Source organism: Camellia sinensis, chromosome 4, assembly GCF_055761805.1.
Source record: "Camellia sinensis isolate YWXY chromosome 4, ASM5576180v1, whole genome shotgun sequence".
Taxonomy (NCBI): Eukaryota; Viridiplantae; Streptophyta; class Magnoliopsida; order Ericales; family Theaceae; genus Camellia; species Camellia sinensis.
The window spans coordinates 184,550,388-184,569,191 of record NC_138964.1 but is presented as its reverse complement, the minus strand read 5'-3'; the positions used below and the strand labels follow the sequence as shown (position 1 = coordinate 184,569,191).

The following is an 18,804-nucleotide window of genomic DNA, read 5'->3' as shown; positions in this document are numbered from 1 at the left end:
CAAATAATTAAATAAGTTACCAACGTAAGAAATGACTTATCAAAAGATTCTTAAACTATGTATTGCTTGATTTTTAGAATTTTTTTTAAAAATTAAAAATTAATTTAGTTAAGAAATAAAAAATAAAAAATAATTATCATTTTTATACAATTTTTATCTGTCAAGTGATTAGAAATAATTTTTTACAAATTAAATTGAAACCATCATACGTATGTATATAACCTGCTCAAAAGTTAAAATGATAATTATTTTTTATTTTTTATTTCTTAACCAAATTAGTTTTTAATTTTAAAATTTTTTTTTTTCTAAAAATCAAACTATACATAGTCTAAGAATCTTTTGATAAGTCATTTCTTACGTTGGTAACTTATTTAGTTATTTGTTAATTTTATGACATTTTTACCATCCGAGACTTGTTTGGTAATCATTTCGTTTTCAATTTTCAATTTATATTTACAAAAATTTAAAAACTATCAAAAAAACTTGTTTGATAATTTTGTTTAGTTTATAAATGGTTGTCTCAGTTTGTAAATTTGAGAAAAAAACGTAAATTCAAAAAATGAGTTTGCGTTGATTTTTAAACAAAAATTTAAAAATTTTACTAACAAAATTTTTTTTCAATTAATTTTTTTTCCAATTAAAATTTTTTTTCAATGACTTTTTTTTTTCCAACTAATACTAACCGAGGGGGGCAATTGGTAATGCTACTTTAAACCTTAAGAAATTGATTGTAATTTCTAAAATGTGAGGGGTGTCAATGTAATTTACCCAGTGAGGGCAAAATTGGTATTTAAAAAAATTAAATTACTGAAGGAGAGAATCTGTAATGAAACTTTAAATCTCAGGAGGGGAGATGTAATTTCCTAAAGGTGAGGGAGAACTGTAATAAATATAAACCTTAGGAGGTGTCAGTGTAATTTACCCTTAATTTTTTGAGTAAATTACATTGACACCCCTTGAGGTTTATATTTATTATAGTTCCCTCTCACCTTTTGAAAATTACACCATTTCCCTAAAGTTTAAAGTTTCATTATAGATTGCTCCCTGAGGTTTAAAGTTACATAACAGTTCCACCCTTACCGTAATGATCATCATATATAAAATTAAATTAAAAGGGGAGTTAGCATAATTTTTCAAATGTAAAGGAAGAATTATAATAAACATAAATTTCAGGAATGTCAGTCTAATATACCCTAATTTTTTATATAAATATTTTCCTAATAATTTTACCTAATAAGTTTTAAAATAAGAATGATCCAAATAATGGAAATTATGATAGATTAGGATATTTGTTTCAAAGAAATTAGGACAGCCCGCGTATCACTCTCCCTCCATATTACACCACTACATTCATATTCGGTTGCCTTTTTGGTGACACCACTACTACCTTCTACCTATTCTCTTTCATAACACAGATCAGAGTTTGACGCCATTACACAGTCCCTCTCTCTCTCTCTCTCAAAAATGAATAAGGTTTTTGCCGCCTTTTGGTACTCCGGCATCCTCCCCCTCTTCTGCACCACCACCATCCCAACCACTACCACCACCACTTTCGAAAACCATGAGAGCCTGTCACAGCCTCAATCCGCCAAGAAAGCTAAGAAAGCAGGGACGAAAGCGAAACAACAACAACAAAATCAATCTTTTGAGGAGTTGCAAGAAAAGCTTCAACAGTTGAGGATCGAGAAGGAGCAAACTGAGGAGCTATTGAAGGCAAGAGAGGAGACTTTGAAGATGAAGGAGGAGGAGCTTGAAGCAAGGGGGAAAGAACGAGAAAAGCTTCAGACGGAGCTGAAGAAGTTGCAGAAAATGAAAGAGTTCAAACCCACCATGGTTCGTTTTTTTTTTTTCCCTCTTCAATACGATGTTTGGTTGCTGAGAAAATTTGGTAATTTTCCTACATATTCTCAGAGACTGAACCCAGATTAATGGTTCAGAGTTGATGGGTATGTTTGGTTTGGTTCTCTTTAAAAATTGTTTTTGGGTGTGAGTTTAAAATTTTTTTTGGTTTGTTTGGTTGTATATTTTGAAAGTAATTTTGGAATTTGAGAGTTTGAAATGATTTGATATTTTGTTAAAACCAAACAAATTTTTTAAAAAAATTTTCCCAAATTACTTTACAAATCCAAACCAAACATACCCTAAATGTCCCCTTAACTTTTTTTTTTTATTTACGAAAAAGAGTTAATAAATAAATAAATAAATAACAAATTTTTGAACACATTCAAAGTCAAACTTAAACCGGTTTCAGAACTATCTTTTTAAGTAAATTGTTGACCACTATCTTATCTAAAAACTAAATCTTCCTACATTTTCTTGAAAACAGAACAAAGAGAAAGAGCTAGGAAAGAAAGACAAGAAGAAGAAAGAACCAAAAACTAGACGAAATGTACTGAGTGTTGTGGCCCGTCTGATGGGAATGGATATGTTATCATTCGATACAAAATCTGTAGCTCGGCAGGAAGGAAAAAAGAATCAAAAGCCAGGAACCAATTTGCATAAGAAGGAACAGAATAAACAAGGCTCAGGTGGCCATGTCCATTGCAACTCAAATTCTTCTAGACGGATGGAGTTTAATTCTTTTCAACATAACAAGGACAATGATCCTGATAGTCAGCATGTTCACATGAAGTTGAAAAAGCCAAGGTCACAAAAACATCCTCAAGAGGAGGAACTACAGAAGTTTAAGAAAGAATTCGAAGCATGTCAAGCAGCAAGGATCAGGGAATGCTCAAAGGTTGTTGAACTTGGAACCATGAAAGGTAGCTAATTGATTTTGACAATTGATTTTAATCAAAACTTTTGTTAATGTACTTTGATAAATTCAGTCAACTGACTACTTCTCAATTCTGAATTTCTAGAAACCATGAAAGGTAGCTAATTGATTTTGACAGTGATTATAGAACAATAGCTATGGTTTTACCTTGGTTAAGTGCTATAGGTATCAGAATGATGTCAGCTTGAGTTTGACCTATGCCAATTGCAATTAGTTTATGAGGGAAGGCACTTGTGACATATCAAGGTGATTATAGACTATTTGATATGTCACAAGTGCCTTCCCTCATAAACTAATTGCAATTGGCATAGGTCAAACTCAAGTTGACATCATTCTGATACCTATAACACTTAACCAAGGTAAAGGTGATTATAGACTCTTTGCATAAAAAGGATGTGCAAATCTCTTTGCTTCTCAGGGAGGAGAACCACGATTTAACTACTAATTTGACTCACAATATTGTCATATTAGATGATGCACTTTGAAGCACTCGTAAGAAAATGATTACCACCACAAGAAAACCTTATCTCACCTGGTTATGGCAAGAGAGAATAAGTTGAAACACATTTTTCCATTTGAATCTCTTTTGTGCTTTTTAAATTAGTAGGGTAATGATGCTGATACAACTATACAGGCTTAGAGGCTCCTCGAAACAACCTGGAGCTTCCAGTAGAAACTTCGCAGAGCTATTACGCTGTTGGAGACAATATCCCGGTAATAATATCATCGCTTACCTTATTTTATTTGAGCTTTATACTATGTTTATGGGGTGGAACCTTTGAACGGTTTACTATTTCTTGTCGTTATTTTGTGACTAAGAGAGGATAGGATGTTAGCTTTTGATGTAAACTGTATTTGAAGTGTTCAAACTGCAGTTTACTCTCTGCATTCTTCAGAAAGAAGGGATTTATTGTTGCTCTAGCTCATGGTGTTCATTTTAAGAGATTGCTTGACCCGATTCTTATTAGTGTAGGCTCACAAGAACTGGGCAACAGCTCTTGTTGGAAGGAAGTTTGTTTTGAGGTTTTACAAACACTTTGATGGCTCACCAAAAATAAAATAAAATAAAACTTGGGGTTGAAACTTTTACAATTACCATTGTGCAGTGCAAATTGTACTTGGATGAAATTTCCAAACAAGAAATTAAGGGTTCAAGCCAAAATGGTTATTGTTAAAAGTAAAATTGAATGTTGTTATATTAGTAGAAAAATACTAAAATAACAATTCCTGAGTTTTTATAGTACTCTCTGGATAAATCGCATCAGGTTTGGAAATTTTTTTTCTATCAATAATTGTCACTATTTTGATGATATTTATCATCTTTGAAAAGGTTAATTTCTGTTGTCGCTGTCTATTTTGGTTGGTAGATTAAGAAGCCCTTTTCTCAATGAACTCAAATTCTTTCTGTTTTGATACGTTTGTTAATTTTCTCCCATGTATATATTTTTTGTCAACGACATTATTTAAATCCAAATCTTTGTATAAAACAGTTTGTTATTATTGAACTTTTGTCTTGTTTGCTTTTTTTATTTTTTCTACACTGAACAAATGTTTTGTACTCATTACTCATCCTTGTAGCATGATACAGGAGTGCTTCTTAATATTAGTTCCAAGTTCCAATAGTCAATGTTCTCTGTTCTATCATTCTCCATGTGTGTTGTGTGTGTGTGTGTGTGTCTCTCTCTCTCTCTCTCTCTTTGCAGGTGTCTTTCTTGATTCTTATTTCTATATACGAATTTTTCAGTACTCTTATGAAGTCAAACATGAGTGGTGCGAGAACTCTTATCCAACTGAGGCTTCAATGAAGATGTTGATCAGTGAAGAAATGTCCAAAGGACCAAACACCAGACAAAATGTACCGAGTGTTGTGGCCCGTCTGATGGGAATGGATATGTTATCATTCGATACAAAATCTGTAGCTCGGCAGGATGGAAAAAAGAATCAAAAGCCAGGAACCAATTTGCATACGAAGGAACAGAATAAAAAAGGCTCAGGTGGCCATGTCCATTGTAACTCAAATTCTTCTAGACAGATGGAGTTTAATTCTTTTCAACATAACAAGGACAAAGATCCTGATAGTCAGCATGTTCACATGAAGTTGAAAAAGCCAAGGTCACGAGAACATCCTCAAGAGGAGGAACTACAGAAGTTTAAGAAAGAATTTGAAGCATGTCAAGCAGCAAGGATCAGGGAATGCTCAAAGGTTGTTGAACTTGACAGAATTCCTAGCCAGTGGCTTGCTCAAGAAGCCCTCAACAAGGAAAAGGTTGCTCTCTATTCAAATTCAAGAAGAATTACAGCAAGTGAGAAGCCTATAGATTTTATGGGTCATGCAGAAAAAGCAAGCCCATGTGAAAGTGGGTTGCAACATCATGGATTTAGGGAGGAACTTTTTCCATCTGAGCAGAAGGGATCATATTCTTCAAGGAACCGAACCCTAATTAGAGATTTTGAGCAGCCATCTCTGATTAATTCCGACCAGAAGCTGGATATATCTTCTGCTCCAACAAGGATAGCGATCCTGAGGCAACTGAATGAACTCGATGCTGATGGCCCCAAGAAGACAGTCACCGAAGAGCAGCCCTTGGAAACTGAAATGGCAGAGCTAGAGGATGAAGCAGAAGCTTACATCCGAGACTTGCTTGTTGCTTCAGGTCTGTACGATGGTTCATCTGACAACGTTTTATCAAGATGGGACCCACTAGCAAAGCCTATAACCAACGACATCTTTGAAGCAGTAGAAGAGTCTTACAAGAAAATGACCAAGGATAATGAAGGGTCCAGAAGAGATCACAAGTTGTTGCTTGATTTGTTAAATGAAGCACTTTCAGTTGTACTTGGACCACCTGTGACCATGTCTAGATTCAGAAAGGCTATTGGTCCTGCACTACTTCTTCCACGTGGACAGAAGTTATTGGATCGTGCATGGGAGATTGTTCGTGCACATCTATACCCTCCAACAGACAAATTTCATTACTGCATTAATGATATGGTGGCCGAAGATCTGGGGTTCACCACTTGGTCAGGGTTGATGAATGATGACATTGATGTTGTGGGGAAAGAGATGGAATCCCAGATTACCGGATATCTGATTGAAGAAATAGTGAAGGATATGCAGAGTCATAACGGTGCATAGAAAAGCCTCTTCTTCTGTGTTGTGGCCATTCTGATGGTCAAAGGGACCGTGGTAGAGGGTGCCGAAAGTGCTGAAAATTTCAGCTCGCGATGTGGGATCTCTTTCCTAATAATTCCATATTTTTATCAATATATTGGTATTTTTATTTTTTTTATTGCACAATTGTTTTCACTAGTTCTTGAAATTTGTTTGGAATGATGTCGATTGTTGATTAATAATACACATTTTCAAACAATTAACAAAAAATGGGGTCAAATTTTGTTTGGATCAAACTGAGTTTTTGGTGATCGTCTTGGAAGTTATGTGTAATTAAGTCTTACTTGTTTTTATTCAGAATCCTTTGGTGATTATGCTTAAATATCATGAATTTATATGATTGGGCCATTTTGTATCCAGTGATTCCTCTTGGTGGGTTTCAAGCCTTCTTTGTTTCCCCTCTTCGTCAAATATTGTACAATTTTTATTATTTTAGGTTTTTTTAGCCAGTATGTTTGGTTTTTTTTTGAAGGTAAGGTATAATTTTATTCAAACACAAAACAAGTACAAAGAACAAGGGTCAAAACCCAAAAACTCTAGTAATATTTGAATTTCAATTACTTGACTTTGCATGTGGGTTGGGTTGGGTTGGGTTTGAATTACTAGGGTTGGACTTTTTGGATTGGGTAAATTACACTGAGCAATGCTAAATTACACCAACCCTTTTTAGTAATGCCAATTGATCCAAAATTAATGCAAATAGTGCAAAGAAAGACACAAGGACAATAAGAGTAAATATACATTTCAGTGTAATAGAGATGATAACATTATTTTTTTCATCCATACAACTAACGGGTTATTGATGAAAAATGAGTTTAGTGTTCCTTGAATTAAAATATCAAGGAAATCCAATGTAATTATACCAAAATTTTTGAGTTTGGTGTATTTTCTCCAAATCTCAGGAAGGTCATTGTAATTTAATCTTTTGTATTTTTAATTTGCATCATGTTATTTTCTACATATTCTTTTTTTTTATTATTATTATTATTTGAATGATGATAAGCTAATTGTGTTGTCGATTGTTTATATTAGTTTTCTCATGCCAATTATTTGGATTTTCTTTTTTTGAAAAAACTATATATTTTGGTTATATAATCCTTAGTGGGTATTATTGTTTATCGTATTTTTTTTAAACTGATTTTAGTTGATTTCACCTTGTATTTGTTCTTTAGGCTTTGGTTAGAGAAGTTAATTGGTTGATATTTGTGTATTTATGCTTTGATTGTTACAATTACAAGGGATTAAAAAATTGGAAGGGAGGAAAGCTAGGCATCCTTAGAGAAAGGAAGTTGCCTTTATCTCCTTCTATTTGTTTGATTGATTAGGAAGGAAAGCAAAGGTGATAGAAAGGGTTAATTTTATTTGCACCCGTGCATATCAAAGGAACGATGATGTTTGAATGTCAAAAACATTAAAAAGAAAGAAAGAACCCGTGTATATCAAAGAAGAAGAAGAAGAAGAAGAAGAGGAAGAGAGGGGCTTAACCTTCATCACGGCTGGAGGAAAATTGCTTTTTCCCTTCTTTCCTTTCTACCAAATGAAGAAAATGCTATAGATCCTTCCTCCCGCTTTTCTCCCTTACCATAAGGAAAATGGTGCTCAAACAGAATTTTCATACACAAATCCCATCCAAAATAATGTGGCAGTGGCAGTGGCATTTTTGAAATTATGAAGTGTCTTTTTTCTAGAATGGGAAGACCACGATGAGTCACACATCTTGTATAGAAATTTTGAATAGAAGTTGTGTTTGTTAACATTATTCTTAACATAAAGATCTTAAAGATGGGAGGAAACTCTTAACATGGTGTTTTTTTCTCCTCTTTTTTCATAAAATGACTGATTTTCTTTTGGTAAATATTAAGATTTTTTTTTAAACTTGCTACAAAAATCTTGTTCTTGCTCTCTCAGGAGCCAGGTTGGGAAATCTATATTGTGACCCCTTAATGACATCTGTTGGCCACAAGATTAGTGGCAGACAACGGTGGACTCCAACACCTGTACAACTTCAAATTCTTGAACGTTTATTTGACCAAGGGAATGGGACACCAAGCAAGCAGAAGATCAAAGACATAACCTCTGATTTGTCTCAACACGGCCAAATTTCCAAGTCAAATGTCTATCATTGGTTTCAGAACAGGCGTGCTAGATCAAAAAGGAAGCAGCATGTTGCAGCACCAAACAGTGCAGAATCAGAAGTGGAGACAGAGGTTGAATCACCTGATGAAAAGAAGACAAAGCCAGAGGATTTCCAGTCTCAACATAACCCAGCTCCAAGGGCTGAGGATTTGTGCTTCCAAAACCCTGAAATAAGCTCTGGGATGCGTTCTTTAGATTCAAAGTCCAATAAAGGAGAGCCCATGTTTCCATCAAATGGCAGTTCAAAACCTGAAAGGAGTTTGGGACAAATTTCTTTCTATGATAGCATGTTATCGAACCCAAGTATGTATATCCTTTGAGCATTTGATTTCTTTTTACTGGCCAATCATGCACCACAGATTGATTCTGATGGACCTCATGCTCTGAACTGTTATTTATATAAGTTGATGCATATAGTAGTTGTAGTAATTAAGAAAATGTTATATTCATGTTCAAAGTTCTTTTTTTACTCTTTTTTCTTTTTCTTTTTCTTTTTCTTTTTTTTTTAAGTTCCATGTTTGTGATTATATTACCGTTTGTTCAATTTTGATTCATCCTTTTTACTTGTGATCAGTTACTAACACACATGCATAGACACTCAACACATTCTAATTGCATTGACTTTCTTTACAAGTCAACTTAACAAGCTATATCGCAATTACTATTTCTGGCTATGCACTTCTTTTGTTCTTTGTTTCTCTCGTATTTATTTATTTTTGTTTTGTCATTGTAGCACATTATTCTTGAATTAAATGTAGTTCTGGCTGTGGCACTTTTGTTGTCTGCAGCACTTCTTTACTCAAATTTTGATTTATATATATCTTTCCGTCTTCATATCCTGTCTCTTAAATTGAATTTGTCCCTTCTTTATTTAATGTGTTGTCATTCATATTAACATGCCAAAGGTTCATGTCAAATGTGTTTGTTTTGCATATTCAGATTACGTACTCTCCTGGCGTGTATAGTTTTTACTGTTTGAAAGGTTTTAGGCTATAGAAGCACAATTTGATGTGATCATTAATAGGAGAGTTACTAGAACTATAAATTGAAATGTGCTGACAAAGTTCTGCACTACTTCCATGTGGAGATATTTAGAGAGCTTTTAGATAGGTTCAGAAAAGAATGGTAGGAGAATTAAAAATCTTTTTTGCTCGTTTCAATATTACTTTCATGGGTAAATTACACTTTGCACCGTTGCACTTTATGCTGGATCCCACTTTAGTATTTCGGTTTTCAGTTGAAACAGTCAATTTCTTTCACTTCTCGTTAACTAGCAATTTAGCCCTCCTGTACGTTTTTCCGTTAAATAGTGTGACATAAAATGGCACATGACCCTCATGTGCATTTTAAAGGGTAAAAATGTAATTTTTTGTCTCTGTATTTCACAAATGGTTACAATTTATCCCTTTTGCATTCAAACTCACTGTCTCATTCAACTCCACACCCAATGCCACACCCATTTCGCTAATATGCACCTCCCAATCCACCCCAACAACCCATCCCACCATTTCCCCTCTCTACTCCTCTACTCTATGATGGACGAAATAGGAACTACTTTAGTGTCTAGGATTGCTTATCAATGACCCCAATGGCATAACTGTAGAGCTAGGGGGGCGGCAGAAATCAGAGTAGTTGGTGCCGATTGCAACCCATTAGTGTTGACAACAAACAATAATCATTGGCTCACTTGTCATGCCTGAAAATCAATCCATTGGGCTATGGTGCGGTGGTTCTTTTTGGTCAGTGGTTTGGGCCATGTGAGATTGAAGCTGGGCCAATGGTGGTGGCTTAGGTTGGGATTGGGACAGAGGGGAAGTGGGAAGTTCGAAGTTCGTGGTGGTGGAGAATGGGATGTTGGTGTGGCTGTGGGTAGTAGGGAAGGGATTGAATTTCTGGGATAAGGGGGAGAAGATAGGTGCGGTCTATCCATAGGGTGAGGGTAGACAAGTAGGCCTCTCTCTGTCAGCCTTGGGAAAATTTCATGTCCCTCACTCATTGAAATTCTATATTTGCCCTCAAAGCTACTTATGTGAACCTTAGATTGGAAATTCTGTCAGCCTATTTAACAGAAAATGGACAGAAGGGCCACATTGCTAGTTGACTATTTCAATTGGAAAATTATAGACTAAAGTGAGATTCTATATTTTTATCCATACTTTTTGCTGCTTTACACCGTGAGATATATTATGCTTCTGATTTAACTTTTTTGACGTTCAGTAACTCTTGTTACATTGAGTGCAAGTACAACAAGGATATCATCTTGCATGATGGAGATACTTATTATTTTTGGTACTATTTCAATTGTTTAAGAAATATGGTTTGGTATCTTATTTTTTTAATGCTAGGTGGTTTTAACTTATTTCTCAAACCTAAGTTATTTCATAAAATCGTGTTTTGAAAATAGTAAGTAACATGGGCTTAGGAAATGAGTTAAAAACAACATAAATGTGAGAAATAAGTTTTCAAATAACCCGAGTTTGGTAAATAACTTTTAATTATCTGTTCATTGATGATTGCAGGAATCGACCACTTGATTGGAAAGATGGGAGCGTCAGGGAGCTACAATCCATATTTGCAGGAAGATGACTACAACATGACAAGTTGATACTATAATGCAAACTACCTTGGTTTAACGTTACTGGTCTACATAAAATTACTATTTATTGATGAAACATATGAACGCAATATATTAAAGATGCATATAGTTTTACCACACCAATGAATATATGAGTTTGATAAATTTCCTTTCTCTTGATCATGAGATTGTGTTTTTGGTTGAATATTGAAATCTAGTAATATGCTTGGGGAGTCTTTTGAGTGAATGATATAACTATTGCATTACTTGCCTACTTGGAGTGGTTGGTTAGTTAGTAATCAACACTTAACCTAAAATGAAAACCCCATAAGAGCTGGCCACAAACCTGTGTGGGGAATGTATGGCTTAAATTGGAGCCATGACTTGATTGAAGAGGTTGCTTCTGAATGTGAGTCAACTGTTGACACCCAAATCCATCCTTCTTAACCCCAATATGAATTCTGAACATTAATATCCAAATATTCAACAAATCTTTAAAAACAAAACAAGTGTTTTTTTGAAATACCGAAATTTAATTTAATGGCTAAGCATAAAGCATTGACTACTAGATAAAAGTAATATTTGGGTTACTTGCGGATTAATAGTGGGTTCATATCAACATGTTGACATAAATTATTATACGGGTCAAACGTATTATATTTGAGTTATGTATGTTCAATCTAAACACAATCTATTTACTATTCGTGTTATTGTGTTGTGTCATAATCAAGTTTATATCAAAAAGGATCAATCATAAAGCTTTAATTACCTGTATTTGAGTTCCGTGCCAAATTCTCATATAATCAAATGATTGATGAAATTGTATTTTATCTTGATATATTTTTTATTTATTTATGTAAATATTTTTAGCTACTTTTTTTTTTTAATTTCGTAGAAAATATTATAATTAATAATTTCTTTTAGAAAAAATTACACACACCACTCCAAATTTGAAAAAAAAAAAATAGTTAGTCGATATAATTATATTATATTAATATCCTTTGAAATTTTAATTTACATAATAATTAAAAAAAATTAATCTATAATTCATTAGTAATATGAATAAAAAAATAATATTATCATCTTTTTTAAACTAAAATATATGTTTATTTTTATATATTTTAATATCTACTCACTATTTGTGTTAATTTAACCCATTTAATTTTACTAAAAAAATTAATATAATTAAGTTAAAACTATGAAAGTAATTGTATTTTTTTTTTTAATCTCATAAGAAATTTATGTATGTAAACACCATAGATTAAAAATATAATAAGTGGTGTTTGATGAAAATTTGGATATGGTTAATAAATTTTGATTCAATAATATTACAAATTCACCTTTATCAATTCAAAATTTACTTAAAAAAATAAATGAATGGCTCAAATTCATTTCATATGTGAACTCCACACTTCATTAATTCAATCTTCACTACACAAATACATTCTTCATTTTCATTTATTCTTTTTCCTTTTTCATATTTTCAATCTTCCTAAAAGTGGTTCCTAACATTTTTCATTTTGATTTGATCTTTTTCCTTTTCCATATTTTCATTGATCTAATCCCGAGCAATAAGACTATGTGCATGTAAGTCAAACACAAAATGCTACACTGATATCTCATAAGGGGTGCATTCTAAAATTTACCCTTTCTGAATATCTGTATTTGGTATTTGCATTCTTAACCTTCCTTAATCATGAATCAATTGGAGAAAATTACAAGCCTATGTTTGGGAAGAAGGTTTTGTGACTTTTTTTGCTAAAATAGTCATAAAAAATAAAATAGGTTTTTTAACTCAATAAGACAAAACATCATATCCAGTTCATAATCATTACATTCTTTATCTCACAAAAAAATTAAAAAAGCCAAAAGTCCTTCCAAAATTAGACTTTTTAGCCCCAGACTAAAATATTTAAAAAGTCCAAAAATCCAACCCACTTTTCAAACGAAACCTACACTTCGGTTCATTACATATTTTTAAAGGTAAATTATACTAACGGTTTCTATAGCTTAGGTATTTTTAAGGGCAAATTACATGATCATTATTTAAACACATAATAAATATTAATTTGGTAAAAAAATAAAATAAATAAAGGGGGTTTTTTTTTAGGGTCCCTGGTATTAAGATTTTATAGCATAAATGACATCTAATATTTTCATAATGTCTAAGGTCCCTCAATTTGATCTAGAGAAATTTAATTCAGAGAATTTCTCTAGAATTCCCAAAGAAATTATATCCAGAGAAATTCTGAACCAGAGAAATTCTCTTCAACTCAGAGAAATTCTCTGTTTCTCTCTAGAAAAATTTTTAGATTATGCAAAGAACTAACAGCTATGGATTTTAACTCAAAAAAAAAAAAAGGGAGGGCAAAACAACAACACCACCATCAACACTGATGCAAAGAGAAATGTGCACACCAGACAGATCATGCACAAAATTATTACACTGAGTACAACTAAAAGAAACAAAATTTCTTTGAACTTTCAAATTTCACTGACACACTCTCCAGAGAATTTCTCTGACCTTCCCTCCTCTCCAGAGAAATTTCCCTTCTCTCCAGAGAAAATTGAAATTTCTATGAACAAAATTATTTGCTTTTATAGAATCATTTCTCTGTGAAACTAGAGAAAATTCAAATCCTTTACTAGAGAAAATTCAAAATCTTGTACCAGAGAACTGAGTACAACCAAGAAACAAAATTTCTCTAAACTTTTAAATTTCTCTAACCCACTCTCTAGAGAATTTCTCTGGTCTTCCTTCCCCTCCAGAAAAATTTCCCTTCTCTCCAGAGAAAATTAAAAGTTCCCTGAACAAAATTATTTGCTTTTGTAGAATCCTTTATCAGAGAAAATTCAAAATCTTATACCAGAAAAGATTGAAACCAGAAAAAATTCTAAATCCTTTACCAATTAAATCTTTATCAATTGAACAGAAAAGAAAGAATGAGAAGTGTAATATATATATATATACTAATAGTACACAACCAAAGTAAAGTGCTAACTAGATAAAATTCTGGACTAGAGACTAAAACACAGAGAAAATACGTCTTCTATTGATTTGAAAAGCTACTGAAAATAAATTGCTCAAATTCATACATTTCGCACTACCAATGGCCGACATACATACGCAACTCAAACAACAAGAGCTATTAGAGAGGGAGAAAAAGATTCTAGAGAGAGAGTTTGAGATTTCAGAGAGAGAGAGAGAAACAATGGCGGCAACGTATATTTGATGTTGTTTCCTACCAGTCCACGCGAGCGAACCGTCGAGGTGCTCGACCAATCTAGGCTTGGCGGTGGGTTCAGATCATATGGCAATGAGTCTTCGAAATCACGGTGGAGCCGCGTAGGAATGGAGATTCGAACCAAGAATTAGGGTCGTCTCCTGCTGATGAGGTTGATGATTGGGGGGGTATCGAAGAAGTTTTTATCTAGTAATAGTTTTGAGAGGAGAGAGATGAAGGTTTTTTTTTATCTGAGTTTAGGGTTGATGATTTTAAGAGTTGGGTATTGAAGAAGAGCTTTGTTCTTTCAGAAGAGAGTCAAATTTCTCTGGTATGATATATGGGTGTGGGTTTAGGGATCTTAGACATCAAAAAATAATATTGTGGATATTTTTCATTACTAAAAATGGGAGAGGGACTTTAAACTAATTTTCCCATAAATGGATGTCTAAAAATTTATCAATTGTGATTACATTATCATTATCATCAATAGTGTAACAATTGTAATTTAAAATAATTATAAATTAACAACCATTTGAGATTTAAAAAAAAAAAATAGGAAAAATTAGGAATAGAAGAGATAGTCAATCAGAAGTTATATCAAAAGAATATAATTTTCCTAAAAATATAAACCCTAAATCCAATTTCTCAACAATTGGGATGAACCCTTGAAAGCAGGTATAGATATGCAGCAATGGTCTGATCCGAATGCATCCTAAAGTTGTGAGCTTCAATTTTTAAAATGGCAGCTGAGTCCTGTGTTGCGAATGCAAAATATACATATATACATGACAATCATAAGGGATCACTAGAAACCCTCGATTCACACCATGTTTGTTGTTCGAAAAAGCAGTGCAAAGGCATTCATTGTATACCTCTCTGCTCTTCTTCTCACAACAACTGCCTTCTCTCTCTTTCTCCTACCGGTATACATACATAGTATATTGATAATATATATTCTCTGCTGATTTTTTATTCTTCATATCTAATAGTGCAAAGTTTTCACTTTCTGCTTGTGGGTTTAGTGAAAGAAAGCTTTTTTGTTGCTACTTTGTTTGAGCAACTGTTTTGTGTTCATGGGTGTACCTATTTGATGCAATGCAACAATCTTGGGAAATTATAACAGTAAAAAGGGTGTTTAAATTTCTGGGAATCATCAACATACATGTAAATCTTGGAAACTCTGCTAAAGATATTCAATTTATCTCAATGCCAGAATGATGATTTATAAGATTTTACTTGTGGAGTGTGTATGTGTGTGTACTATTTGAAGAATATCACAAAATGTTTTTGTTATGGGACCCAAGTTATGCGTGATAAACTCTGACCTGATGATCCAACAAACAACAGGATGGATCAATTCATGTACTTCTTTGGAGCTTATTTTTAAGTGCATTCCTTGTCAAACAATTTATTTGGAAGCCTGTTGAGAAAGGTGAGAAGCTAGCAAAAAGGGTTTCTTTGCTCTGAACTTCTGTTTGCAGGATTTAATTTGTTTGGTTTATATTATTAGTAATAGCTTCAAGTTAATTTGGATGATGACACTAACTGTTATCCTTGTTTGGAGGCATTGCAAAAGCAGAGGGCATTTCTTTGTCATTATCATAAGTTTATTTATCCTGCATTCTCCTTGTCTATCATCATTTTCTTGTGAAAATGGTTTAGTTCGCCAAAGTTATTGCACTATTCGGACCATATGATCAAGTTATGAGAGTCAGCTGAGTTGTTTAAAAAACATTAACAATTTTTTTACATGTAACATGAAGTGCTGGACCAATCCCTTTAATTAACATATTGCACTTTGTTGAAAAAGTTACAACTGCAGAGTTCTTTGTTATGGTTTCCCTACCAAGAATTGACATGTCTAAAACTTATTGACAGATCATATGTAATCAGGCTTGTCCATCACCAATTTAGGCGCTCACATTAGTCTATCTTTATTGGCTTCAAAACTGTGTGTAAGTTCATTTGTATTATCCTGTCTATTTCACAACTTTTGTGAAATTATATTCTTCAGTATTTAATTGTTGAGGACATATTGAAACACATTGCTGAGCAGCATGTGTATTATTTATAATATTTGTCTGGTATTTTTAAATTTGACTAATGATAACTCTATTGTCCTTCTAAGCAACACAAAGAAAACAAACATAAACAAGCATACATATATCATACAAGCCTACAAGGGAAAGGGCATTTGTGAACATGTATATTGTCTTGCAGCATAATGTTCTCTCTCTCTCTCTCTCTCTCTCTCTCTCTCTTGGTCTGCACAGCATAAGGTTCTCTAATTCTTGAAAACACAAGCCATTTGGTAATTACATATTTTTTTCCACAAATTTAGACTATTACACCGGCCATTTTTTCTGAATTGTATCTATGTTTTTGATATGTGGACTATTAAAAAGTGGTTATGAGAACAAGTTGGATAACATTCTCTGATATTTATCCACTCTCTCTCTCTCTCCCCCCTAAAAAAAAGATAGTCTACAAACAAATTAGAGTAATTCCCAAACAAGTAGTATGAGGATAAGAATGCTTGCTGTCCTAAGTTAAATCTTCATTATGTTATGTGCAGTTGATAGCTGGTTTTTTATGATGCAAGATTGCGGCTGTTACTTAGCTTCCCTTATATTTTTTCCTTTTTTTAACTTCCCCGCAAGATAGGCTAGTTGTTTATTTGTTTCATTTTGGGGAGGTATTTTCATTACCTGTTCACTTTGTTTTATGTCTTAATGTTTCAGAGTCCATTATAATCATGCCAGCTTTTGGAGTCCAGCTTGAAACTCGCTACAGCAGGTACTTCCTTATTTTTTTTATGTATGAGAATTTTTCATTTATTGAGAGAGTGGATCTAACTCCCATTTGCAAATATATGTTAGGTGTCAAACTGGAAAAAGGAAAAGTTGGTTCAATGGTACACTCTGTTTATTAGAATGTCTCTGCTGGTTCTTTGAATAGCAATGTCCAAAAAAATATATATGGATATTGATCGGTGCCTATTGGGACTGCAAATGAACCAAACTGTTCATGAATAGGCTTGGCTCAGCTCGTTTAATAAACGAGCCAAGCTCGAATAAGTTCGGCTCGTTTATCTTTATTTAAATTATATAATAAATATTTATATATTCAATAATATATAAATAATTACATTATTTATATATTCAATAATATAAATAGTATTTTTTATTTAAATAATATAAATAATATTAAAAAATATCTTATCGAGCTGAGCTCGAGTTCAGTTATTTATCGAGCCGAGCTTGAGTCCAGTTACTTATCAAGCCGAGCTAGAGCTCAATAAACGAGCTCAATAAGCAAATGAGCTGAGCTCGAGCTCAGCAAAGCTCGGCTCGGCTCGGCTCGTCTCGTTTGCAGCCCTAGTGCCTATATCTTAGGATGCTTGTTTTTAAACAAAACAAAAGCTATGGAACTCATCCATTCATAAGTATATTTGTGATATTAAACTTAAAAATCATATCTATCAAACTGAAGCAACAGTTACAAAAGAGCACTTGTTGGAGTATCTCTTCTTTCCTTTTTCTCCATAACCCAAAACATTCTCCAATTTTTCTAGCCTAAAAAAGAATATGGCCAACCTTGCCTTTAGCTGCTCAATAGCACCACTAGAGTAGTTTATGCTTAGGATCTCCCTTCTATTCACCAGTTCAAACAATCACGAAGAATAATATTTTGTTTTGCCTGTTATATGTATTTTTTCTCCTTTTGTCATTTCTAATCATCGGCTTCACTAATACTACTCTTTTTTTCCTCACATAGTGGGAGAATAATCCACCGCTTCATTCCCATTGAAAAGATTTTGAAACCTGTCCTGAATGAATGTGTGACCCCAGTCACTTGTTATTGGAACTTGTCTCTGATTGTACGTGAGGAAGAAGAACTTGTGTTAGTTTTCAAGGTAAAATGATGTTTTCTCATTTGTACTTTCTATGCTTTTCGGAAAAACCTAATGATGATTATAACTTAAAAAGTCACAAAGAACAAGTGAGCCTTGAAGTGCATATTATAGTGCATAGAGGATTTTCACACCCCACATGTGGGACCCATCCTATGTCCCATTCTGTGAAGAACAGCTGATTGCTAAAGCAGTTGAATAGGGTGATTTATTGTTTAATAAATAAGGAACTATTTTTTGCAAAGATGTTGCCCCTTGTTATTTCCATTCAGCCCCCACTCTCCCTCTTTTGTACTGACTCAAATAGGGCTTGAATTCTTGTCCAGGAACTTCACCCACCAGTGAAAATGTTAATCCCAATCTGGAAGGCGTTATGTGCTGCCACTGACAACCCGGTCACTCAAGTTCCAAGTAGATAAAATAATCAATGGTGTTGAACTGTTTCGAATAAAGAGCTATGATGCACCACAATCTACCTTCTCGGACAGTTCCTGGTCAATGGTACATGATACAATATAACATCATTATGAGATTGGCGACTACGCTAAATTTTGTTCCCTCAACTGAGTGTTTTGTACATGATTGAATTGATATACATTTCATATTCTGTAAACGGAAGATGGGAAATTTTAAGAAATTGATTTTACCAATCTATTCATTAGAAGAATCAATATAGTGTCTGCTTTAATCCTTTTACTGGTCACTGCACTTCAAAATATGTAAATCATAGGGAATACCTGCATGGACATCATTAGCATGCGGTAGATTAAGCCCACCTGGTTGTTGGATGATTGAATTGCTGCTTCTTTGAGAAAGATGGTTGTCAAATTTTTTCATTCAATTATATCTTTTGTCCAGCTGCCGTGCTGTGTTGATTTAACGTCTATTGTGTTCTGAATGATATACATTGGGAATTTTTATTTTTATTTTTTTTGTTGTCCAACTTCATTCACAGTAATGGGGTTAGCTGGAGGTATTTACTTCAAATTTTGACATAGTCCATGT

The 18,804-nt window shown here is 33.4% G+C and overlaps 3 protein-coding genes across 7 annotated transcripts; all 3 read left to right on the top strand.

Moving 5' to 3' along the window:
* The first annotated feature begins 1,402 nt into the window (after nucleotides 1–1,402).
* Nucleotides 1,403–6,922, top strand: LOC145789753 (uncharacterized). Its single transcript, XM_082867099.1, has 4 exons — nucleotides 1,403–1,833; nucleotides 2,327–2,762; nucleotides 3,411–3,490; nucleotides 4,521–6,922. Exons 1-4 carry the CDS (start codon nucleotides 1,465–1,467, stop codon nucleotides 5,910–5,912), a joined length of 2,277 nt encoding a protein of 758 aa, XP_082723225.1. The 5' UTR covers nucleotides 1,403–1,464; the 3' UTR covers nucleotides 5,913–6,922.
* A 764-nt stretch (nucleotides 6,923–7,686) lies between these two features.
* On the top strand, nucleotides 7,687–10,798 carry LOC145789754 (WUSCHEL-related homeobox 13-like). Of its 2 annotated transcripts, XM_082867100.1 has the most exons (3): nucleotides 7,687–8,387; nucleotides 10,302–10,373; nucleotides 10,604–10,704. In XM_082867100.1, the coding sequence occupies exons 1-3, from the start codon at nucleotides 7,892–7,894 to the stop codon at nucleotides 10,687–10,689; spliced, it is 654 nt and encodes a 217-aa protein (XP_082723226.1). In that variant the 5' UTR covers nucleotides 7,687–7,891; the 3' UTR covers nucleotides 10,690–10,704. The 2 variants fall into 2 exon arrangements, with proteins under 2 accessions (XP_082723226.1, XP_082723227.1); XM_082867101.1 differs by lacking the exon at nucleotides 10,302–10,373 and having other exon boundaries at nucleotides 7,724–8,387; nucleotides 10,604–10,798.
* Nucleotides 10,799–13,767: 2,969 nt separating this feature from the next.
* On the top strand, nucleotides 13,768–18,470 carry LOC145789752 (uncharacterized). Of its 4 annotated transcripts, XR_014328043.1 has the most exons (6): nucleotides 13,768–14,809; nucleotides 15,234–15,318; nucleotides 16,628–16,682; nucleotides 16,766–16,800; nucleotides 17,664–17,802; nucleotides 18,126–18,470. XR_014328043.1 is itself a non-coding variant. In XM_082867096.1 (5 exons), exons 1-5 carry the CDS (start codon nucleotides 14,714–14,716, stop codon nucleotides 18,216–18,218), a joined length of 468 nt encoding a protein of 155 aa, XP_082723222.1. In that variant the 5' UTR covers nucleotides 14,467–14,713; the 3' UTR covers nucleotides 18,219–18,470. The 4 variants fall into 4 exon arrangements, 2 of the variants coding, with proteins under 2 accessions (XP_082723222.1, XP_082723221.1); XM_082867096.1 differs by lacking the exon at nucleotides 16,766–16,800 and having other exon boundaries at nucleotides 14,467–14,809; XR_014328044.1 differs by lacking the exon at nucleotides 13,768–14,809 and having other exon boundaries at nucleotides 14,816–15,841.
* Nucleotides 18,471–18,804: the final 334 nt, after the last annotated feature.